The sequence below is a fragment of the Pogona vitticeps genome, chromosome 4 (genome assembly GCF_051106095.1).
Source record: "Pogona vitticeps strain Pit_001003342236 chromosome 4, PviZW2.1, whole genome shotgun sequence".
Taxonomy (NCBI): Eukaryota; Metazoa; Chordata; class Lepidosauria; order Squamata; family Agamidae; genus Pogona; species Pogona vitticeps.
The window spans coordinates 115,184,936-115,211,083 of record NC_135786.1 but is presented as its reverse complement, the minus strand read 5'-3'; the positions used below and the strand labels follow the sequence as shown (position 1 = coordinate 115,211,083).

The window sequence follows — 26,148 nt, the reverse complement described above, 5'->3', positions numbered from 1 at the left end:
AAAGCATCAATTCTTCAGCGATCAGTTTTCTTTATGGTCCAGCTCTCACTTCCATACATCACTACTGGAAAAACCATAGCTTTGACTATGCAGACCTTTGTCAGCAAGGTGATGTCTCTGCTTTTTAAGATACTATCTAGGTTTGTCATCGCTTTCCTCCTAAGAAGCAGGCATCTTTTAATTTCGTGGCTGCTGTCACCATCTGTGGTGATCATGGAGCCCAAGAAGTTAAAATCTGTCACTACCTCCATATCTTCCCCTTCTATTTGCCAGAAGGTGATGGGGCCAGTGGCCATGATCTTAATTTTTTTGATGTTGAGCTTCAGAGCATTTTTCCGCTCTCCTCTTTCACCCTCATTACAAGGTTCTTTAATTCCTCCTCACTTTCTGCCATCAGAGTGGTATCATCTGCATATCGGAGGTTGTTGATATTTCTTCTGGCAATCTTAATTCCGGCTTGGGATTCCTCCAGTCCAGCCTTTTGCATGAAGTATTCTGCATATAAGTTAAATAATCAGGGAGTCAATATACAGCCTTGTTGTACTCCTTTCCCAATTTTGAACCAATCAGTTGTTCCATATCCAGTTTTACTTGTTGCTTCCTGTCTCACATATAGGTTTCTTGGGAGATAGATATGGTGGTCAGGCATTCCCATTTCTTTAAGTATTTGCCATAGTTTGCTGTGGTCTACACAGTCAAAGGCTTTTGCTTTGTCAATGAAGCAGAAGTAGATGTTTTTCTGGAACACTCTGGCTTTCTGCATAATCCAGCACATGTGCCATCAAGTCAATTCTGATTTATGATTACCCTTTTCAGGGTTTTCTCAACAGAGAATACTGAGAAGTGGTTTGCCACTCCCTCATTCTGGATCCTCCTGGGACTATACAGCTTGCCTAAGGCCACAGAGACTGGCTGTTCTTCCAGCTGGTGGCACAGTGGGGGATTGAACACCCAACGTCTAGCTCTGAGCTAGCCAGAAAATCTTTATTTATTTTTATTCATTTATTTGATTTATACCCCGCCTATCTGGACCAGTTGACCACTCTAAGCGGCATTAACATTGCACATGGCATATGTTTATTGCAAAATGCAGTTCTTACAAAATTTCTCCTGAAAGATAACACAGGAAGGGGGTTCTGTTTTGTCACAATGTCAGAACCCAGGAGAAGTTGGCAGATCCCTCAAGGAAGAGGCTGGAACCAGTGGGGAGAGGACAACGTATGGAAAAGTTACTCTTGTGAACCATAACTCTCCTGCAAGGTCAAGAAGACATGGTCTTAGACAACAGGGAGGGGGAGGTGTTCTTCACAGCAGGCAGCTGAAACCTGAACGCTGCCCTTTGGGGGGGGCTCAAGATCCGAGTTCAGGAAGAATGGCTGTCAGAAAAACCAAAAAGCAACCCACACACGGTGCCTGTCCATCACCCCCACCTAAGGTTCACGCAGACGTAAATCTCGGTGGGCCCAGCAGGCTGTCCAGCTGGGAGACCTGGAGGCAGGTGGCCAGGCTCAGTGATCTAGAACCTTTCTGGAGTTGGGTCAATGGTCAGGTCCGGCTGGAACCCACAGCACTGCCTGCAACAGCCCAGGGGAGACGAGGGCTTGATCCTCCTCCAGGCCCTCGGAAGGACCTTGGTCCCTCCTCTCCTTTTCCCGAGGCCCTCTTCCCACCCACCCCCTGAATGGAGAAGGGGCCAGGAGCCCAGGATTCCCACCCCCAGAAAGCCACCTCTCCTCTCTCCTCATCTTCTCAGATGGGGAAGGGAGGAGAGAATGAAGGATGCACCTCCAAAATACTTGAGAATCCAAGGTTCAGATGGGGCGGTCTCTGAATCTACTCTGCGACCGAGATACCCCCGGAGAAATCCACCCACGGGGGGGGGCGGCTTCAGCCCAGGAGTGTTATGAGACTTTGGCTAGGCCTCCTCCAAAACATCTTGATTGAAATAATGCTTTGCTATGTCACAAGTTTCGTTGTTTTCATTGTCTCCATGTTGTATATACTTGTTGCCTTTCCTCTGCTTTGTTTATGTTGAAGCTCAGCTAAACATGGGGGAGTACATTTTGTTTGTTGACTGTAAAACTAGGTAGGATGCCTTTGAAATTCTCTCTTGCCCTGCAGTGCTTGTGCAAGAGGAAGGAGATCAAATAATTCTGTAACACTTTTGAAAGAATATGAAGAGTATAGCTTGCACAGACTGCTTTTTAAACAAGAATATGGGTGAAAAACAAACACCTGGGATGTATGTGGTCAGACAAAATAATACCTGTTTGATATTTTGGCTTCTGCCCTTTTCACACTGCTTCCCTATCCTATTCTTGGTCTGTAGCACATTTAGCCTCCCAAAACATTGTATTGTAGTGAACAGATGAAGTGCTTACACATTCATAGACTGAGACGCCACAAATTCAGATGGGTTCTCTTGTAGCTCTAAGCAGATTTCTGCCCTTTCAGCCATGACATTCCCGGCTGGGGTTCTGAATGCTGATGGCAAGATCTTTTATTATTAATCAAGAATTTGTATGAATTAATTTGTTGAAGGCAGGAAAGGGAGTTTAAAATTCAAAGCTGGAAACCTTCATACTTGATGAAGTGAACTGAAGCATCTGTGTGCTACTTAAGGCCTTCTGCAGTGACATTGATTGGCTTTTATCTCTCAGCACTACTGATGGCTTCAAAGGTTTAAATCCATTTGCTTGTTCCAGATAGAGTAGACCCTTTGAATCCGTAGGATTTATATAAATGTTGTCTTGCCATTTATCAGTTGATTCTGTGGGTCATATTTAGTTTGAAAGAGCAACAGGATTTAGGCCGAGTTGTTTAGTCAACAAACCTACATCTGTCTTAATTGGAAATCAGAGGATAGCTCATAAGGAGATTTAACTGGAGTTCAGATCACAGTAATGTATTGTTAGTAATGCATTACCTTGTAGCATACTTGTTTCTGAAAAGTTGTGTATTCTTCAGCTGGTAGTTTCATTGTAAACCTCCAGCTTGTCTAAGGTGGGGTGATCAGTCTTTCATTGATATATGTATTTGATGCCATCATCTATAAAGTATTTTGGTTCTTTTTTTCATTTCATACTCCCCATTCTACATTGTTCCATTGTCTTATTGCTCTCTGATTCAGTAAATTTTCATTGGTTGTCTGCAAATTGCAACCAATTTTCATTCTTCTGTCATTCAGGTAGTTCACTGGCTTACAAATTATGCAGAGATCTTCAGAGATGGAGAAGAAAGGTTTGACTTTTCTGTGAGGCAGATTGGGAAACTGAGAGTTAGGGATCTGGACTTGCTGAGAAAACAGAGCCAGGAGAACATGGATTGTTATCCATGTTATTCTGGGAAATCTTCTAGGGAAAATTTGTAATATGCAGGAGTTTTGAATGAAAATTGAACTATTTAAAGATCTTGAGGATTTTAAAGCTTAGGTTGGAATCCATTGCATGTTTACTGGAAAACAAGTCTCATTGACCATAGCAGCATTTATTTGTGAGCAAGCAAAACTTAATTATTATATGCATTAGAACTATTTAGCTTACTCACAAATTTTTGAAAGTGTATATTTTGTTTACACCATAACTGTAAATATGACTAGTATTAGAGCTGCTATACTCTAATGCATCTACAATATTTTAATTTTTTTACAACTGGACTTTGAAATATTGTACGTATCTCAGCATTGTCATGCAGAACTGGAAGAGAAGTGTAGGATTTTTGACTAGCAAAACTTCTAATGTTTACTAAATTTTACTTTTGTTCAGTGTTGAATTTTCAAACATTCCTTGATTTCTTTCAGTCAGAACAAAATGGATTATAGAGCGATCCAGATCAAGTTCAAAGCAAGAGGAGTGGTAGCCTGTGTTGTATTTTTTTTAAAAAAAACCTCATGCTATCATATTTTAGACATACTATGCATAGCAGTTGTCCATACTATGGGCCACATATTTTATTTCTAGAATATTTGGAAGCACTTTCCCCATATTGGCTACTATTCTGTTGTGTAGTTCCCTCTGCACAATGGGAGTAATGGCACCAGCAATAGTAGATTACCAAAATAGTTTTTTTCTCAGTTTCAGTATGTGTGTTCTTTGTGCACAGAGGTATGAACCCACATTCATCCCAAAATTGAAAAGGGGTATCTTTAATTAGTGGCACTCCAGCACTCCTATTGTCGCTCGTGGTGCACAGGCAGAGCTGCACAACAGGATCCTGGCCATCATGACTTTGTGTTGTTTGTTTAGGAATCCAATCAGAGGATATTGTCATAAACACCATGAATCAAAATTCTAAGAGAGGAGAGGTCAACATGTGCCTTGGCATCATTTGGGTAGCCTCCAAGGCCACCAAGAGTCTCTCATTAATGAAAGGTTTTTAAGTTCCTTTTGATAAAAATAATTCCCTTTTTTACTCTCCTTGAAGGTTTTCCAGGAGTGGCTGTCTTGGCATGGAGGCCTTGGAGGGACACTCTAAGGCAGGGATCCCCAACTCCCGATCCGCAGCCGGTGCTGGTCTGTGGCCTTCTCACACACCCCTACATGCACTCCCCCATGCACGCCCAAATGCATGCACAGCCTACCCACCTGCACACATGGGTGTCCCACCCACCCACGAGTTCCCCACTCATCCGTGCATGAGTGAGCGAGCAATCAAGCGCCCCACCCACCTGCAAGGGCAGGGGTGCCCCCCTGTGCACTGACCCCACCCACCCTAACTGGTCCACAGTTCAGAAGAGGTTGGGGACCACTGCTCTAAGGCACCCTCCCAAATGAATGAATAAAAAGCAGAAATGCCTATTTAGGCACATCCTGATTTTTTAATGGATATTTTGGGACCTAATGCAATCTGCAGTTGACTAGGGGCAAAAATTTGATCACCCTGCTTTAAGATGTTAGCAATATTATGGATTAAGTATAATATTATTTTAACATATTGCATTTAAAAGCATTTTGCTTACTCTAGGAAAAAGTCTTAATAAGAAACATTTTCCTTTCTTCACTCCATTTGTAGTGTTTTTCAGAGCAACAAGAAAATTTTTAAAAACATTTTTTTTCTGTTTTCCCTCTATGTTCCTGCTGGTTCACTGTGAGCTTTCAGATTTCTACTCTCTGGCATGTGCAGGGAATTTAAAACTTAAAATAATGTTGTCATATCAACAGAAGTCGTGTCTATCACATGTTAATGTTGGTGCGTCAATGTAATTGGATTCAAAATAACAGCAGCCAATATAATTTTTCTACTGAATGAACCCTTCATTTGTCTTTGCTGTGTCTTCTCTTTTGGCCCAATAAAGATTAATTTGTATCTATATTCTCAGGATGTACATATATGGTTGAAGGGGGCAGAGCTTGGAATGTTAATTTTTAGAAATAGTTCCTTGGTTTTAAAGGGGAAAAATAGTTCTGTTCATTATTGCAAGAATAAGTATGCATGTTACTCAATAGTAGTTTGTTATTTTTTAAAAGTACCTCAAAAATACACACATCCTAAATCCTTCAAAATAGTACCTAAAATTAATATAAAAGTAACAAGTAGAAATTACTCTTTACAGTTAAAATCTGGAGGATGAGAATGCTGATGCCAATGATGATGATAACATTAGCAGTCATTAAGGTAAAAGTAAAGGTTCCCCTTGACATTTAGTCCAGTTGTGTCAGACACTAGGGCGTGGTGCTCATCCCCATTTCCAAGCCATAGAGCCAGCATTTTTTCCCATAGACAGTTTCCGTGATCATGTGGCCAGCACGACTAGATACGGAACACCGTTACCTTCCCACCGGGGTGGTACCTGTTTATCTACTTGCATTTGTATGCTTTCGAACTGCTAGGTTGGCAGGAGCTGGGACAAGTGACGGGAGCTCACTCCATCGCGTGGATTTGATCTTACGACTGCTAGTCTTTTGACCTTGCAGCACAGAGGCTTCTGCGGTTTAACCTGCAGCTCCACCACGTCCCTTAGCAGTTATTACACTACAGTGGTGCCTCGCAAGACAATGTTAATTCGTTCCGCGAAAATCGCTGTTTTGTGAAAACATTGTCTTGCGAAATGCAGTTCCCCATTGGAATGCATTGAAATCTATTTAATGTGTTCCAAATGGGGAAAAATCGTTGTCATTTTGCGAAAATCAGCCATAGGAAAACTGTTTTGCAAAGTGCGGGTCAGCTGTCAAAATTGCTGTCTTGCAAAAATTGGTCCCAAAAACACCCGTTTTGCGAGTCGCGGACCTAGCTGTCAAAATCGTCGTCTTGCGAAAAACAGTCCCGAAAAAAACTGTCTTGTGAAGCACGGACTGAAACATCGTCCAGAGAAAATCGCCCGTAGGGAAAACCATTTTGCGAAGTGCTATAGCGATCGCAAAAACTCATCGTCTTGCGAATAAACTTTTTTAAGGTAATTGTCTAGCGAGGCACCACAGTACTTTTAAAAAGTAGCTGAATAGCTAATGTTGTTACTCAGTAAATTATGTTACAGATAATGCTGTTGCTTACTACGTTTTACTTTGAAGTTCTGGAAGAGGTGGAGTTCTATTCCCAGTGTTGTTTTCCCCCTCCTTTTGTTTGTGACTGTGGCTGTGACATGCAGCAAAGCAAAATTTATGTGCTGCTTGAGTGAGAAACTGCTTTAGAAGCTCGCCAAGCTGGCAACAGCTACTCAAAGTGAGGCATAGAAGATTTAATAGGCAGGGTCACTGTACTGGGATTAGATTTATGTATTTTTATTCCAGATCTTTGAGAGTTTAAGAAGCACTTTCTTTTGCGGTTAAAACATTTTATCCATGAGCAGAAGAACAGAATAGAAGTGGGCATCATGTATACATTTGAGCCTAAGCTCCATTTCTGTTACAATTCAATGAGAGAGAAGAACACTGCCAGAATGTTTATTGGGAGCAGAAACTGCGGTCATGTGAAAAAGAAAGTACATACAGTGGGGTCTTGACTTAAGAACGGCTTGAGTTAAGAACATTTTGACTTAAGAACCACTCTCATAGGAAAATATTGACTTGACTTACATACTTAGATTTGAGTTAAGAACTGAAAAAAACCCACGTGGGAGGCAGGGAAAGTGCAAAATGTTAACTTTCAGTTAACTGTTGGCCAGTGAAAAGGGTGCCTGTCTGGTTCCTCACTCCTCCCAGCGTTTAGAGAGTGGATTGGGAGACAGTCTTCGGACTGCCTGGTACTGCCTGGACTGTATTTTCCCTGCCTTCCCTGAACCTTTCTTGACCTAAGAAAAAAAGAAACAAAATATCCCCCTCTAGTGGTCGAAGGCAGAATAGCAGCTTCCCATTAGTTTCTATGGACGGAAAAGAGCAAATACGGATCAAATGGTTTTCAATGCATTCCTATGGGAAATGCAGATTTGACCTGAGAACTTTTTGACTTGAGAACCGCCTTCCAATACGGATTAAGTTCTCAAGTCAAGACCCCACTGTACACCCTTTTTGAATTCTATGGTTTTACATATCAGGCCATAATAAAAATCATCTGGTCCTTTGCAGGTCTGAAAATTAGGTAAACACAACCTCAAATAAGCAACAACACATGACCATGTGTTGATTTATTTAACAAACCATGTCATGATTTATTTAACAAAAATAAAGCCAAAATGGAGGAGCATGGGTGAAAAACTGGGTACACCTTATGATTCAATAGCTTGTAGAACCACCTTTCGCAGCAATAACTTGACGTAATCGTTTTCTGTATGACTTATATTGTTGCGGAGGAATTTTGGCCCACTCTTCTTTACAGCATTGCTTCAGTTCATGGAGGTTTGCAGGCATTTGTTTATGCACAGCTCTCATAAGGTCCCACCACAACATTTCAATTAGGTTGAGATCTGGACTTTGACTGGGCCATTGCAACACCTTGATTCTTTTCTTTTTCAGCATTCTGTTGTAGATTTGCTGGTTTGCTGAAATCATTATTCTGTTGCATGCCCCAGTTTTGGCCACGCTTTAGTTGTCAGATAGATGGCCTCACATTTGACTCTAGAATACTTTGATATACAGAGGAATTCGTGGTTGACTCAATGACTGCAAGGTGCCCAGGTCCTGGGGCTGCAAAACAAACCCAAATCACCACCATGGTTGACAGTTGGTATCTGGTGTTCAGTTTTTGCCAGATGTTGCACTATGCATTATGGCCAAACAGCTCCACTTTGGTCTTATCTGTTCAAAGGATATTGTTCCAGAAGTCTTGTGGTTTGTCCATATGCAACTTTGCAAACCCAAGCTGTGCTGCCATGTTCTTTTTAGAGAGAAGAGGCTTTCTCCTGGAAACCCTTCCAAACTTACCATACTTGTTCATTCTTTTTCTAATGGTACTGCCATGACCTTTAACATTTCACATGCTAATTGAGGCCTGTAGAGTCTGAAATGTAACTCTTGGATTTTTTGCAATTTCTCTGAGCATTGCACAGTCTGAACTTGGGGTGAATTGGCTTGGATGTCCACTCTTGTGAATAATCCAGAATGATTGACTTTAAATGGACTTATAACCCTTTCCAGATTTATGGGCAGCAACAATTGCTTCTCTATGATAATTGCTGATCTGTTTCTTCCTCAGCATTGTGTTAAAACACACGTGAATGCTCCAGACTGGCAAACTGCTAAAACGTTGGCTTTTATAGATGTGGTCACACTTGCTGGTGATCAAATTACCCAAGGGCATTTGGTTAGCAGCAGCTGGCTGCTGCTTAACCTCTTAATTCCTGTGGAAGCAGTAAAGGTGTACTTAATGTTTCACAAATGGCTTCTACATTTTGGCTTTATTTTTGTAAAATAAATCATGACATGGTGTAATATGTCCCCACATAATAACAACAATTTATCCAATCACCCCTCCCTCCCCCCAAGAGTCATAAATGGAAAGCATAGGCAGGTGAAGGGTTGTGACAACATGTTGCTGAGCGCCAGGGAAGCATTTAAATATTTTCCAGATGGACCAGAGTGACCCAGATTGCTTTACCCAGGTGCACATAAGGCACTCTTCTTGCTTCTAGTCAGCTGAACTCCTGTTTGATTGGCTGGCTAATAATATGAGCTGCAATGCCTCATGGGAAAGAATCTCAATTGCCTCACAAGATGGCAGACTGCTTGTTTATTTTATTTATTTATTTAAAATATTTTAACCCCACCTTTCTCCTTAAAAGGATCCAAAGCGGCTTACATCATTAAAAGATAATATAAAACCTAAAATAGTGAGCATACAAATTCTAAACAGGATCAAACACATACCATATAAAAAACATAAGCAACTCCAAAACATATTCAAAGCAATAAGGTACAACAATCCAACATCAGCTTACTCTGAAGCATCTTTTCTAGTTCCTTCAATGCTCTTCACCCTCAGCCGTCTTCTGATTTCTTGGCTATAGTCTATATTTGGATTGATGATTGAAGCAAGGTTTAGAAAACCTTTAGCAAGTTTGATTTCTTCATTATCAATATTAATTAGTTGATTTATTCTGTTCTCTTGTAACTTGAAAAATTAGAAGATTGAGAAATGGTGCCCAAAAGCAGTAGGGAGTGCAGTTGCCCTCAGGTCTAGGAAATTAATTAGCCCATACTAATTGTTCTATAGTAATTACTTTTGTCTTCTGAGTGCTCAGCTATAATCCTGCTTTTGCATTTCATTTTTTAGCCTTTTTCAGTAGTTGTTTCATGTCATTGCATATCTTAAATTTTGATTATTTTTATCAGTTTTCACTTCTCCTTGATCTGCTCTTCATATGATACATCCTGCCTACAAACTGAACATGTAGGGAGGATTGGTACCAAACACCCTTGTTTGGAACTGTGCCAATTGGATACCAGTCTGTTTTTCTTTATTTTGTCTTAACTGTCACCTCTTGTTCAGAGTATAGGTGACTCCTTAAGACAATCAAATGTTGTGGCACATCCGTTTATAGCTTTTTATGATCTAGAGTCAAAGACTTTGTTATCTATAAAGCACAAACTTCTCACCATTATGGCTGTCAAAGTATTTTTGCAATTATATGTGTGAGTGTAAATGTGGCTGTTGAAATCTTTTAAAATCTAGAGATGTTTCTTACCAAAGTCAGCAACATTTTGGGACATGGGTGTTTCAGTAACCTACATTTGATCTAAAACTGTCGCAAGACTGGTACAGTGGGGTCTCGACTTACGAACGGTTCTACTTATGAACTTTTCGACTTATGGACTTCTCTGGCCGCAAAATTCCACTTCGACTTGCGGCCAGAGAATCGACCTATGGACCAGAAGAGGGAAGTGGGAAAAGCACCCAATTCAAATTAGGCGCTTTCCCCGCTTCCCCCTTCCAGTCTGTAGGCCATAGGTCGTGCCTCCGGATGCCTTGCAGGGCTTCTCCACCACCATGGGAGGCATCTTGGAGGACCACCACCACCGCCGATAGTGCTTCGGGCCACTATCAGCAGTGGGGGGACCTCTGAGATGCCTCCCATGGCGGCGGAGAAGCCCTGCAAGGCATCCAGAGGTCCCCCCCTGCCACTGCTGCTACTGGGAGCTGTGCTGGGTGATCCCAGCCATGCTCGGACTCCTGGACTGTCCAGGAGTCCAAGCATGGCTTGGATTGCCTGGCGCGGCTCCCAGTAGCGGTGGCGGCGGCAGGGGGGACCTCCGGATGCCTTCCAGAGAAGCCTTGGAAGGCATCCGGATGTCCCCCGCCACCGCCGCTGCTGGGGATGTCCGGAGGCCTTCCCCACCGCCATGGGAGGCCTCTTGGAGGTCCCCCCCGCTGCCGGTAGTGCCTCCGAAGCACTATTGGTGGCGGCGGGGGACCTCCAAGAGGCCTCCCATGGCGGCAGGGAAGGCCTCTGGACGTCCCCCCCGCCGACGCAGGCTTTCCCAGGGTGGACGGGCCTCCCAGGGGAGGGCTTCCCCCGGGAGGCCCAGTCTACTGCCCGGGAAAGCCTGATAGACCGGGCCTCCCAGGGGAGGGCTTCCTCCAGGAGGCCCGCTCTACTGCCCGGGAAAGCTTGGTAGACCGGGCCTCCCAGGGGAGGGCTTCCCCCAGGAGGCCCGGTCTACCAAGCTTTCCTGGGCAGTAGAGCGGGCCTCCTGGGGGAAGCCCTCCACTGGGAGGCCCGTCCACTCTGGGAAAGCCTGTGCTGCCTGGGGATTGTTCTACAGTGGATGCAGTCAAATGAACTAAGGTTGAACCCGGACGAGACGGAGGTCCTGCAGGTGTGTGGCCCCGATGTTAGTGGTTTGGGGAGTTCCCTCTCGTTTGGAGTGATTACTCTCACCACAAAGAATTTGGTTTGCAGTCCATCTTGACCCAGGGCTTACCATGGAGACCCCGGTAGCATCCGTGGTTTGGTCTACCCACTTATATCTTCAGCGGATCACCCAGCTGCATCCCTGTCTGGACATGGGGGGCACTCACCACGCTGGTCCATGCACTCGTAGTCTCAAAAATAGACTACTGTAACACTCTCTCTGTGGGGCTTCCTTTGAGACTGATGTGGAAGCTCCAGATGGTCCAGAACACGGGGGCCAGGCTATTAACAGGGTTGAAAAGATTTCACCATATTTTCCCCACCCTGGCTGCCTTACACTGGCTACCTATTCGCTTCCACATTGATTTCAAGGTGTTAACCATTACATATAAAGCCCTTAATGGTTTAGGCCCTCAATACCTGGCAAAGTGCCTTCTTCCACCCAGTTCTACCCGTATCACACATTCCTGTCAGGCTGGGTGGCTGAGGGCCCTAATGCCAAGAGAGGTCTGGTGGGAAAAAGCTAAAAACTGTGCCTTTTTGGCAGTGGCCCCTCGCCTATGGAACAACCTCCCTGTAGAGATCCGCCTGGCTCCCTCGATGAGGGCCTTCAAGGCTAAGCTGAAGACATGGCTATACTGGGAGGCCTTTCCTACAGCTATTACCTAGCCTATTTCCCCTTTTCATTTTTTCTTTTTCTTCTATCTTCCTTTCCCCATCTTGGACTCTGTGATTGACTTGGATTTTACCTTAATTTTTATGTTATATGTAAACCACCCAGAGTAGACATTTTTCTAGATGGGTGGTATATAAATCTAATAAATAAATTTTGTTAGCAAATAATTGGTTCTTCTTTGTGGTCTCTGTGAATGCACACTACTGTAGTGGGTGTGGCCGCCTCCTCTTACGTCACAGAGGGGACGCCACTTCACACTTTCTTTCTCTTAACACACTGCCACCAACCACACACATATATCTGACTCCTCAGACAAAGGTATGGATTTTAAAAATAAAAATTATTGTTTATTGGTACAACTTAAAATACAGTAAATCAATGTATGAACGGAATAAGTCAATCAATAAAATAAAGAATCCCTTCAGTCACTCTATCACTCAGACCTTATCTAACACAGTACTTCCTAACATACATGCCCGAACTCAAACTCTATCTTCTCATCCTAGCTAATCTCTCACACATCATTCACTCCCCCCTTATATACATAGCTCCACCTCCTGGAGTCCCACCTCCTGCCCTGCTATAGGCAGTTGAGCTCCAGCATAACATTGATAGGCAGGTGACGTCATCGCAGCCGTCACAGTGGGTTTATCTGCGCCTGCGCAGAGGTTTCCGGAATCTTCTAGAGTTTAACACTTGTTCGCTAGTACACGTGGTCCACCCATCCAGGTAAGTGCCTCAGTTCTTTTTTGCCACCACTGAGGTTTCTTCTCTCCAGCGAGCTCCGTTTGCTACTGCGTTCAGAAAGAACTTTAGTGATAGACTTTCTAGTTATTTCCTTCTCTGACCGCCCCCTTCCCCTTTCCCCTTTTTTCATATTCCCCACGTCCATTTTTTGTTTAGTTTATGGCCTCCTCTGGGCTGTTTAAACGGTGCACGTCGTGCCCCAGAAAAATTCCTTTGACCGACGGCCATGACTCTTGTCCTGTCTGCCTTGGCAAGACCCACCAGCTAGCTTCTTGCCCTTTTTGCAAGAAATTTACAAAACAGGCTATTAAATTGAGACAACAACGTCTCCATTCTTATTTGTGGGATGCTCTCTTTGCCCTATACTGGCTATGAAGCCTGCAGAGCCTCCCCCGGGTCATTCAGCATCTCCAGACGCTTCTGTGGCCTCTTCAGTGAAATGGGAATCTAAAGCGATGTTGACTTCTAAGGCTAAGGCTGGTGGCTCTACACTAAAATCCACACTGGTACCGAAGTCTCCTCCTGTACCGGAGCAACAGTTGATACTGAAGGAATCAAATACAGTACTTATATTTTGAGTATGCCTAGGAAGCTTAAAGGTCAGAAATGGGACTATTAGCAAATAATTACCGTATTTTTCGCACCATAAGACGCACTTTCCCCCCACAAAACAGGGGGGTGGAAAGTCTGTGCGTCTTATGGAGCGAAGAAAACAGGTTATATTTTCCTGTTTTCTTCTCCTAAAAAATTGTTGCGTCTTATGGAAAGGTGCGTCTTATGGAGCAAAAAATACGGTAGGTAAAGGGAAAGGTTCCCCATGACATTTAGTCCAGTCGTGTCGGACTCTAGGGCACGGTGCTCATCGCCATTTCGAAGCATTTGTCCAAGGACAGTTTTCGTGGTCACGTGGCCAGTGTGACTAGACATGGAACGGCGTTACCTTCCCACCAGGGTGGTACCTATTTATCTACTCACATGTTTACATGCTTTTGAACTGCTAGGTTAGCAGGAGCTGGGACAAGTGACAGGAGCTCACTCTGTCATATGGATTCAATCTTACAACTGCTGGTTTTCTGACCTTGCAGCACAGAAGGTTCTGTGGTTTAACCTGCAGCACCACCATGTCATATCAATGACCCCTGGCTTTTCTGACGACCTGCAGGAAATAGACGACGTGCGCAAGACAGCTGTCATCAACATGGAACTGGGTAGGTTGCAGATGGACATTGTTGCCCTGCAAGAGGCGAGATTGCCAGACATGGATTCTGTCAAAGAAAAAAAATTCTCATTCTTCTGGCAGGTTCAAATCCCAGGTAGCCGGCTCAAGGTTGACTCAGCCTTCCATCCTTCCGAGGTCGGTAAAATGAGTACCCAGCTTGCTGGGGGGGCAATGTGTAGCCTGTATAATGAAATTGTAAACCGCCCGGAGAGTGCTTGTAGCGCTATGGGGCGGTATATAAGTCCAATCAATCAATCAATCAATCAATCAATCAATCAATCAATCAATCAATCAATCAATCAATAAATCAATAAATCAATAAATAAATAAATAAATAAATAAATAAATAAATAAAACCATTGAATAAGACCAGGATATATGGTGTTGGCTTTGCGGTCAGAAATACTCTGCTGAGATCCATTGTTCCACCTACTGTGGGGAGTGAAAGAATCCTGTCTCTTCAGCTCCACTCATCAGTGGGACTGGTAACCCTCATTAGTGCACATGTACCAACACTGTCGTCCACAACAAAAGTCAAAGACAAATTCTATGACCATCTGGCAGCTACTATCAAAAAAATCCCCAAGAGACAGCTGCTGTTCATTCTCGGAGACTTTAATGCTAGAGTTGGTGCTGATCACAGTTATTGGCCCACTTGTCTAGGCCTTTCTGGCATTGGGAAGATGAATGAAAATGACCAACGCTTGCTGGAGTTTTGCTGTTATTATGGTCTTTGTGTCAGCAACACGTTCTTTAATATGAAGCTTCAACACAGAGTTTCCTGGAGACATCCAAGGTCAAAGCATTGGCATCAGGTCGATTTGATCCTCACTAGATGCTCTAGCCTTCCTAGTATTACGATCACACACAGTTATCAGAGTGCTGATTGTGATACTGATCACTCCCTGGTATGTAGTAGAGTAAAACTGCGAACAAAGAGATTGTATCACACGAAAAAGGAAGGAAGACCATGTATTGACATCAAAGACAAGTGGAGAAGAGATGTTACGTACCTGTAACCATGGTTCTTTGAGTGGTCCTCTGTGAATCCACACATCCCTCCCGTCCTCCCCTCTGTCCATGACGTTGTCGTCTCTATTGACCTTTCTGAGAGCAGCGGACTTTTTGGGAACTGAGGAGACTTCAAGTGGGCGGAGCATGCAAGGGACCTTGCAGGATGATTTGGAATGGGAATCCCATGGAGAAAAAAATGATTCACTACAGAATTACTCAGTCATGGCGATTAATGGAAATATTTAACACAGTGCATAATTAACTTGCATAAGCCAGCACAACTCAGAGTACAAAATGACACATATTCAAAGAGATGAATGATACCAGTGATTGCCAATTGTGATGGAATAAGATGCTGAGACCAAAGGTCATTACCTTCATACTTTGCTCTTGATTTACCAGAGTGCTAAGTGTGACTGGTCTGCTTTGAACAAATGAAGGATTATGTGACTTTTGGGCAGCTTTAGGAAAGCATTTGTGTCGTTAGAAGGCAAGCCTTGTTGATAGAATGTATCAAGTGATTTTATTTTATTTTTATTTTTTTGAGATTTACTACCGGTCCATCTAATATTTTTTGCTTGGTACTTTAGGGCAGAGCTCTGCTGCACTGGGCATGTGACAGAGGACACAAGGAGCTAGCTGCAGTACTGCTACAACACACAGCTGATGTGAACAGCCAGGTAAGGACATGAGACTATGATAATTGCACTTATTTATTTATTTATTTATTTATTTATTTATTTATTTATTTATTTATTTATTTATTTATTTATTTATTTATTTATTTATTTATTTATTTATTTATTTATATCCCACCTATCTGGTCTATACAACCACTCTGGGTGGCTTCCAGTATAACATATACAGTGGTGCCTCGCTTTACGATTGCCCCGCATTAAGACAATCTTTTTGTGATCGCAATTGTGATCGTAAAACGATGATCTGAATGGGGTTTTTTCACTTTGCGATGATCGGTTCCCTGCTTCGGGAACCGATTCTTCGCAAAATGATGATTTTCCTCCAGCTGATCGGCGGTTTCAAAATGGCCACCGGGTAAATAAAATGGCTCCCTGCTGTTTTCTGGGACGGATTCCTCGTAAGACAGCCACCGAAAATGGCCGCCCTATGGAGGATCTTCGCTAAACGGTGAGTTTCCAGCTCATTGGAATGTGTTTCAATGGGCTTTTTTCGCATTACGTTTTCGTTCTACAGCGATTTCGCTGTTACAAATTAACGTAATGCGAGGCACCACTGTATACATTAAAAAAGGACAAGAACATTACAACAACAATCAATAATAGATACAGTACAAAATAGAGTAAATAATAATAGCAAGAAAGAAAAGAGAATCAAGTGTTGACAGGAGGGAAGGCCTGAGTGTACATCCATGTTTTTAGTTGACTTTTTAAAGTACCCAGCGTGGGGGCCACGCGAATCTCCGGAGGAAGGTTATTCCAGAGGTGAAGAGCCACCGCCGAGAAGGCCCTATTTCGTGTCTTTTCCTTCCGGGCCTCCCTTGGCGTCAGGCTCCTCAGCCCCACCTCCTGACTTGCGCGGGTGATCCGGGTAGATCTTGGTGGGAGCAGGCATTTATTTATAAAATAAATAAATAAATAAATGATGGAACCTGCTCTTTTTACACAGGCTGTGCAGAGTGGCAATTGCCAGGTTTCCCCTTTCCCACATGACTGAAAACCCAAAATTTGCAGCCATTGCTGTAGTTTTACCTGCTTTCCCACCACTGATCAGAAACATGCCTTTTGCAGCTGATGTTGTTTGCTTTGTCTCTTCTCCTGTATTGCCACTGTTTGTGATTTCTTGTTGCTGTTGCACCTTTGCTGGCTGGAACAAACACTGAGTTATCTACCTATGGATTTAAATCCTCCCTTGTCTTACTTCTTCTAAGAAAATGTTCTTCTTACCAATAAGCGTGGGGGTTTGCCTGTTTTTTGGGTTTGACTAGAATTGTCATGGTTGTGAGAATAATTTTTGTACAAGTAATGTAAAAACTGTAGCACAAAACTATGATAGCTGCTGCCTTATTTCATAGACTTTTAAAACTTGGAACCAACAGGTAAGTTGTTGATAATTTTTTTAAACAATAAGTGAGGGTTGGTTGGTTTGTTTTTTAGTTTTTTGTTGTTGTTTGCTTTTCGTGTGTGTGATTGCTCCCTCTCTGTGTATGTTTGCTTAACTTCACATAAAGGCAAAAGACACTAGTTTTACACAGACATTTGTGCACAAATTGTAAATTCTAAATGAAAAAAATATTTGGTATTTTATTCCTGTGCTAGATTAAAATTCTTCATTAAGGTGTCTGGTTATGTTGACACAGCCAAAATCAGCAAGAATGATGAGTTTACCAAATGTTGTTTATATCTCCACATCCATTCTGTCAAAGAGTTGTATCTTGTTTCTGGGTTTAGAAAGCAGAGTTCAGAAGCTAACCACCGCAGAAGCCTCAAGGGATTAGGGGACTGATAAATTCAGTCATTAGGCTCTTTACAGAGTGCCTATTAGAAAACTACCGGTATTCTAATCCATTGTGGCTCCCATGGAGTTTAGCTGCTTCCAGCCAGAAACATAATGGAGCCTGCATTCTACACCTGTGATAAATTGAAAACAAATGTCATATCTAGAGATGGACGTATTTGTATACTTATAACCCCCCCCACACACACACAGGTGAACACTTTCCCTTCCTATCACTCTGGAGTGCTCGGTCAGGCAGCCACTCTTCGATCTGGCAGAGAGGCTTATCATCCTGCCTCCTTCCAGGAGTGGCTAATTGACCGTGAGCTTGGGAGCGATAGGAAGAGGAGCCCTCAGCAGCAGTGGATGGTGAGTGGACAGTCTGGCCCCATTATGTCTACCTGGGGGGCAGTATTTGTATATGAATGCTCCCATGTCTAGTCATATCCCTAGTTTATAATTATTTGCCTGGGGTGAAGAAATGAGATTCATGCAGAGTACTGATTTTATCTTAGTCTCAGGAGTATCCTTAAAAGTTAAAATTATATTTTTAGTTATCTTTTTAAAAAGATAGAGTAAGGTATGTTAATACAGTGGTGCCTCGATTTAAGAACTTAATCCGTATTGGGACTGCATTCTTAAATCAACACGTTCTTAAATTGACACAACATTTCCCATTGAAAGGCATGGGAACGGGATTAATCCGTTCCAGCATTTAAAAAAAAAAATACCAAAATAAAAATAAACAGCAAGTCCCATGTTGTGACTGCAAAAAAATCACAAACCACACAAACATAACCCCCCAGTCCAAACCCACCCTCCAAACCCCACCCAGGACAGTTTTAAAAAGGACTTACCAGTCCAAAGCCCCTGGGCGCTCCACTGCCTCCACTGCGGCTGGGGGCAAGCGGTCAAGCGCCTGGCCAGCTCAAGGCTCCCGGTGCTCCGCTGCCTGAGGGGTGAGCGGCCGGGTCCGAGCGGCCAAGCGCCCAGCCAGCTCAAGCCTCCCAGTGCTGGGTGACCACTGCCTCTGATCACGGTGGCAGGAGACCCCCGGGAGGTCTCCGATGGCAGTGGAGAAGCCCTGGGAGCTTCCCCGCCACCATTGGAGGCCTCCCAGGGGTCCCCTGCCACTGTGATCGGACCCCCAGGAGGTCTCAAAGGGCTTTCACCCTGACATCAGAGGAAGTCCTATGAGACCTCCAAAGGCAAAAAGGCAGGGGGAAAGGGCAGGAAATTTGATTTTCCAGCCCTTTCCCCCTGTCTTTTTGCCTTCTGAGGTCTGAAATGGCTTCCTCCGATGTCGGGGGGAAGAGACCTTTGAAGGTGCCAATCGCGGTGGCGGGGACCCCCAGGGAGGTTTCCCAGGGCTTCCTCGTTGCCATGGGAGACCTCCCTGGGGGTCCCCGCCATTGCGATCGGTGCCTTCGGGCTTTCCTGGGGAGTAGACCAGGCCTACCGGGGGAAGCCCTCAGGAGAGCTTCCCCCGGTAGGCCCGGTCTACTTCCCGGGAAAGCCTGGTAGACCGGGCCTACCAGGGGAAGCCTTTGGCAACCTCTGAAGGCGCCAATTGCTCCATTCGCAAAAATTTGCATTGACTTGTGAACGGAGCCTTGACCTCCAAATTTGAATTTCCCACCCTTTCCCCCTGCCTTTTTTCATTCGTAGGTTGAGGCTCCGTTTGGAAGTTGATGCCAATTTTTGTGAACAGAGCCGTTCGCAAGTAAAAAAGTTCGCAGGTAGGGACGTTTGTAAGTCGAGGTCCCACTGTACACAACTCTTGCTCAGAGTAGATATGTAACTTGCTACTTGCAAAGTTCTTGCTGTCGCCAGAAAAACACTGTCCAAACAGTAGTTGTTGTCAAACTTAATTCATCCTTAATCCATCCTTGTCTAATTTGGTATCCTTTGGTTATACTGGACTAGACAATGCTCATGCTGGTTTAGGATGTTGAGGGTTGTGGAGAGCAAGGCTGCTCTACACTTTCAATGGACTCTTTTCATATTCACTCCTGTGCATGTGTCATGGAACTTCTGGAAGTTGCAGATATGCTTAAGCAAACCGTGTTTCCTGTGGCACCTCTTTACATGTTAAAGTCCTGAATATAGTGAGCCCTACATTCAGCTCACACATGCTGAGATTGCACTTCAGTACACATCCAGTGCTCTTCTGCTGTTGTCCATATCAGGGAGGCTGTGTAGTGGAGGATGTATTGCTTTTCAGGAATTCTGGATTTTCCATTTTTTATTATTAATAAGAGTGAGCAAGCTCAGATGAATTAAAGTGGAATTCCCCAGAATGCAGTGCTTGAAATCTACTCATCTAACCTATTTGGATCCTATTTAATTTAGCAGACAACGTTTCCTTTGCTTTTAGTCACATTCAACAGAGTTGTCACTTCATATTGAGAAATCCATGTGAAAATTATTATAGACATTGCTGTTCTTAACTGCACACATTATCAAGTTCTTTGTTATTGCCTCTGTGCCTCTCATGTCTGAGACTGATTAGCAGAGGATGTCCACAGATATGTCCTGTGGGCTTGAGTGGAGGTGGAACCGTCACCAAAATGATACTGAGCTGGAGAAAGTTCCATGAGAACTTCAAACAAATACACATCCCATTTGTGTGAGTGCACAAATGACCTCTCAAAGAGCCATATTTAAGCAACCTTTTTTTTTAAATTTCCTGGTTGCATTTTTTTAAAAAATTGATGATAGACAAATCTGTAAAGTGCCTCCTGATTCACTAGGTCAAGTGTGGTATTTAAGTCTCAATGAATATGTTTTTCAGCTATGAGGAGACAGTGCATGTTGCTGTGTCATGTTTAATAACTAGAATAGATTCTTGAGGTGTTGAAGTAACCACATAGTATTGAATTGCAGTAACAAATTGACAGGGCTTCACCCTCCAACAAATAATAGGCCAGGCAAAGCCCCGGTAATTAGGTGTTGATTGTCACCTTTAGTAATGCACTTGAAAAGGAGTAGTGATTGCTTTTGGGTGGTGTGTATAGAACTCCGTTTGGGGTGGAATGGAGAGGGTTTTGCTTGGTGTTGAAAAAGGTCATTTGTGTAATCTGATTATCCAAATCCTCAGCCAGAGGCCATTTCCTAGTGGGTTGGCTGTACATTTAGAAACTATGCTAAGAATTTAATAAGTTGGAGTTTTCTTCCTAAAAGCAAGGGGGTAATCTTCATCAGGATAGGGAGCAGGAAGTACAACCTTCTTTCTTTAGACCTCATCTGCTCTGGTCTTGTGATCAGTGCTTTTCTCTCCCTGCTTGGGCTGGGTGCTCTGGGTTTCCCACCGCTGCCAAAACCATAATTTGCTAACATTTCATCCAGGTTAACAAATAAGAGCAAAGGACAGCTACCTGAAAACAGAAGCAAAAGTTTCCGATCTTCTGCTTGTGATCATATCAAAAGGGAAGAGAAATTCTGGAGCCTCAGTCTCATTTACCAGAATTTGGCATTACATACAAATGTAGCCATAGACTATAATAGTTTTCATTTGTTAATAGAAACTATACATTTGTTACTTAGTGGAAATGATAGCTGCAGTAAGCACCCCATCAACAAATTTTGTCTATCAGCATGAACCATGGAGGGAATTCTCCTCCTTCTCTGTTTTCTTTCAGTCTGTGTGGACTCTGTGCTGTGATTGACCAAATCTCCTCTTTTTCCTCAGTTGCTAAAGAGGAAGAGGTTGTACTGAATGACTGAGGAGATAATGTTCATTCAGTGATGAATGAAGAGTTTTCAAAGTGGCAATTGTGTTACTCTCTTAATTTGTTGGCAAAATTTGGGGGAAAAGGAAAGGAACTGTAATATTGTGATACTTCAAAGGTTAACATTTCTTTCAGAGTGAGCTTTCATTGATCAAAATCTACTTCTTCAGACACATGGAGTGCAAATATAGGTCCTCTATAGTGATATTTATCCCCATGACTAGGTGGGGATATACTGTATATTTTAGACCAAATTAAGATGCTTCAACATTCTTAAAATACATGTGATTTCAAATAGATTTACGTAGATAGAGGTCAAGCCATTCTGTTGAGTCAACTGTATGTGGGACTCTATTCAAGGCTGGTTGGTTGGTTGGTTGGTTGGTTGGTTGGTTGGTTGGTTGGTTGGTTGGTTGGTTGGTTGGTTGGCTGGCTGGCTGGCTGGCTGGCTGGCTGGCTGGCTGGCTGGCTGGCTTATTTATTTATTTATTATTTATTTATTTGGCTTTTGTACTGCCCATTTAGACGAATCTACTCTGGGCGGTTTACAGTCCAAAAAAGGCAATGAAGTTAAAATTATCAATAAAAAGACTAAAACAAGCCAACATAATCCAAGATGGAAAAACCAGAAAAAGAAATTAAGTAATGGCAGGAGGGAAGGCCTGCCTGAAGAGCCAGGTCTTCAGTTTACTCTTAAAAATTCCCAGTGAGGGAGCCAGGCAGATCTCAAGGGGGGATGTTCTGAAGGTGAGGGGCCACTTTCGAGAAGGCCCAGTTTCAAATTTTTTCCTTCCAGGCCCCTCTCAGAGTTAAGCCCCTCAGCCGCCCAGCCTGGCTAGAATGAGTGACAAGGGTAGAATTAGATGGAAGAAGGCACTCTGACAAAAATCGAGGTCAAAAACCATTTAGGGCTTTATATGTGATAATTAATACCTTGAAGTCAATGCGGGATCTAATGGGTAGCCAATATAAGGCCCAGTTAGTAATTTGGCCACCATGTTCAGGACCATTTGAAGTTTCCGCATCAATCTCAAGGGAAGCCCCCACGTAGAGTGCATTGCAATAGTCTAATCTCGGGACTACGAGCACCAGGTCAAGATGGACCCCCAATCTGTGGACCACACTCTTCGTGGTGAGAATCACTCCCCCAAAAGAAAGCGAGCTTCCCATACCACTGATGACAGGCACCCATCCTCAAGACCTCCATCTTGTCCGGGTTGAACCTCAGTCCATTCTCCTGCATCCATTGCAGAACAACCCCCAGGCAGCACTCAAGGGATTTAGTGGCATCCACTGCTGATAGATGACACTGAGTGAGTGTAGAGCTGAGTGTCATCAGCATACTGTTGACACAAGGCATCACACCCTCAGATAACCCTCCCCAGTGGCCTCACGTTAAACAGCATTGGAGAGATGATCGAACCCTGCAGGACCCCACAGCTGAGGAGCCACGGGGCTGATACATTCTCTCCAAGCTGACCTCTCTGAAAATGATGCTCCAAGAAGTACCAGAGCCAGGCAAGAGCCAGACCATTGATCCCCAACTTGGAGAGCCTCCCCAGGATGATACCATGGTCGATGGTATTAAAGGCAGTTGAGATGTTGAGGAGAACCAACAAGGACATCAGCCTCCCTCAATAGATCATCTAGCAGGCCAACCAATGCCGTTTCAGTACCGTGGCACGGCCTGAAGCCCAACTGGAATGAATCCAGTGCATTGGTTTCATCCAAAAGGTCCTGAAGCTGATTGGCTACCACCCTCTCTACTACCTTGCTAAGGAAAGAAACATTGGCGACAGGCCTATAATTGCTTTCCTGGCAGCCTTCACTTTGACAAGGTAAAGGACAGATGCTTTAAAACTATTTCCATTGAGTTCTGCCTCCAAATGCTCTCCAGCCTTCTCCTGTTCCGCTTCATAGCTCGCAAGTGCTGGTCAAACTGGGGCGCTGGTCGAACTCTGTGCTGGAGTGGGTGTTTAGGAGTGATCGTGTCCACAGCCCTGGTGGTGACGGCAAACCAGCCGTCAACCAGAGCCTCTACAGGAGCGCCAGCCAAAGCAATCGGAATCCCTCACATGTAATCCTGGCATCCTATAGGATCCAGTAGCCTACGAGGTTGGACCATTAAAATAGGTCCCTGCTCCCCGTGGGGAGGGACAGCCACTGTGAGGTTGTCTTTTATTAGGTGGTGGTCTGACCATGACAAGGAGACTGACGCAAGGTTAGTCACCATCAGGCCACTCTCACTCTGCTCAGTGGAGAACACCAGTTGTAGAATGTGACCGCCTACATGGGTGGAGCTGTTAACATGTTGGAACATGTCCAAGGAAGCCATGGTTTCCAAGAACTCAAGAGCCAGTCCAGAAACCTCTGCCTCTGCATGGATGTTGAAATCATCCAATAGCCTCGGCAATCCCAACAGAGCCATGGAGACTAGGTCTGCCAGCTCCGATAAGGAAATGGCTGGATCATGGGGAGCACGGTATACCAGCAAGATCTCAATACCATTCCTGGCCCCAATTGATGCGTGAAAGGCCTCCAGACCTGGTGTCACCACAGCAGAGAGCCTAACAACCTCAAGAATATTTCTGTAAACAATGGCCACCCGACCCTCCGGTCTACCTGGTGTTGGACAGCATAACTGGGAGGGCAGGCAAGAGACAGAGGAACACCCCTGTCCATCCAGATTTGGGTTATGCAAGCCAGATCTGCATCCTCCTCCAGAATAAGATCTTGGATGAGCTGGGACTTATTGGATACAGATCTGGCATTCAACAACACCAGTTTTAGAGTGGAGGGGCAACTGAGCTGGCTACCTAAAGCCTGACAGATGGCCACAGAACCAGAACAGTGGACAGCCATCAAACATCTGTCCACCATTCTTCTGGAACGAGCGGCAACTATGCCAACGCCATATCTCCCTCTACCCGTAATCATCCAAATATTTAGATGTCCCCTGCTTGGGGGGGGGGGTGTCGAGCCTTACACTCCAGTCCAAAAGAACAGGAAGAAAAAAGAAAAAAAAAAACTAATGTTTAAACAAAACTACAAACAATCAATACAATTATAAAAACAAACAAAATTAATCAAAAAACATCAATAACAATTTAAGTTAACCATTAAACAATTAAGCAAATTAAATTAATATAGGAAGAAAATATAGATTAAGAAGAAATAGAACAATAAAAATAAAACCAGAAATTCCCACCTCACCCCAGACCACTCCCAAATTGTGCCTAGGTGTAAGGGCTCCTCTTGGTGTTGCAGAGCGTGTTATTTGTTGCCAAGGGCCTGACCAGCAATCCAGCACCACACAGGGAACACTGAAAGATGGAACAGAGATTTGACCCAGACCAAGAAAGGCAGGACAAAAAGCAGCGTCAACGAAGCAAGACCAACCAAGTCCGGACACCGACACACCACACCCCCTAGTCAAAGGTGGCTGCAAGGAAAGAGAAGCTGCTGGGTGTGGGTGCAGGGTCTGCAAAACGGGGCCTGCTCCAGCGACAATGATAATGGTGGAGAACGATGGAGGCCGGCAGCAGACATATGTGCCTCCAAGCAGCAGACACACAGGCAGAAACAGAAGCAGCACATAGTGGGCAAGATTGTCGGGCCACCCACAGCAGCCGCTACCGCCCATGGCTTCAACGCCCCTCGGTCCCCACAACACCAAGTTGCCCCTACAGGCACCAACAACGGTCACTGCCGGAGCTGTCAGAACTGGACAAAGCCTCCACAACGCGACCAAAGTCATCAATCTCAGCAGCACAGTTGATTCTTTGTCTTGCAGAATAGGAGAGATAGCTAATCACATTCTGTATATTGGATAGAAGTGATCAGCCTATGTGAAGTTGATCAGAACATCTTGATTTTACCAATAAGAGAGCCTTAAATTCATGCCTAAAATAAAGATAGTAATGTCAGGGAAAGGAGAAAGTGCTGGTAAAGGGGAAGTCATCATAAGGTACAAGATAGATTAATTCAAGCATGTGTCTTAATACCGTGTTTCCCCCAAAATAAGACAGGATCTTATATTATTTTTTGCTCCAAAAAACGCAATAGGGCTTATTTTCAGGAGATGTTTTATTTTACAGTCATGTCATCTTCTTCTGGTTGCTGCACAATGCTGCACAATGGTGGAGGGTGGGGTTTCACTTAACTAGGGCTGATTTTTGGGGTAGGGCTTATATTATGAACATCCTGAAAAATCATACTAGGGCTTATTTTCAGGTTAGGTCTTATTTTTGGGGAAACAGGGTACTTCTTATAGTTTACATATCCAGAACCATCCCTGTGAATTCCATCTAATTCTATCAAAAAGTTAGAAAGTTTTTGGTGCTTCCTGTAAAACAAAGCAAAGGTAAAAGGTATACAAGACAAAATCACCTGTAACTTTTTGAAATTTGGCAGATTTGATCCATTCAAAATGAATTTCACCCAATTTTGAAAAAGTTGTAACCATTTGTTGATTTCCAGCAATAGCTGACGGGAGGCCTGAGGTTACAGATTCCAATACAGTATGTAGGCTGTGAAGGGTGGTCATTGAACCAATTATGTTGCATTCCTGGAAATATAAAGGAAGTTTATTAGGGCTACGGTTGGTGCTTTTTGTTATTTGTATTAAATCATTAAGAGATCATTTATATCCTTGAAGTTAGGTGTCACCAGTATGCTAAAGCATTGAGGTACTTCTGTCCTAAACTACTGTTTTGATGCCATGATTAAGAAGAGAGTATCTCAGAACTGACTCCAGAAAGGCTTGAATTGGGGCTGATCAGAAATGACCATTCTTTATGGCCATGCTTAGTAGCAGGGAACCTGTTTATAATTAGCGTAGTTTCTATTATCCTCAGTGATCAGCTCAAAAGCCATGAGTTACTCCTGTATCCAGCCCTGCTCTTTGAAAATCAGGTTGGAATTGTTGCTGCCATGCTTTTCCCTACTTTTGCATCATTAGGAGAATTTCCTTTGCATAGATCAGGTCTGCATATACACACACACACACACTGTATATATATAAACACGTTTTGGGGTTTACAACCCAACTGCCAAAATACACAACCTC

At 43.7% G+C, this 26,148-nt stretch overlaps 1 protein-coding gene across 1 annotated transcript in view; it reads left to right on the top strand.

Moving 5' to 3' along the window:
• Positions 1 to 26,148, top strand: part of ACBD6 (acyl-CoA binding domain containing 6) — a 261,573-nt gene that overhangs the window by 122,181 nt on the left and 113,244 nt on the right. The window contains exon 6 of the mRNA XM_020789738.3: positions 15,468 to 15,557. Coding sequence (XP_020645397.1) covers positions 15,468 to 15,557 — 90 coding nt within the window. The remainder of the gene's footprint in view (positions 1 to 15,467; positions 15,558 to 26,148) is intronic.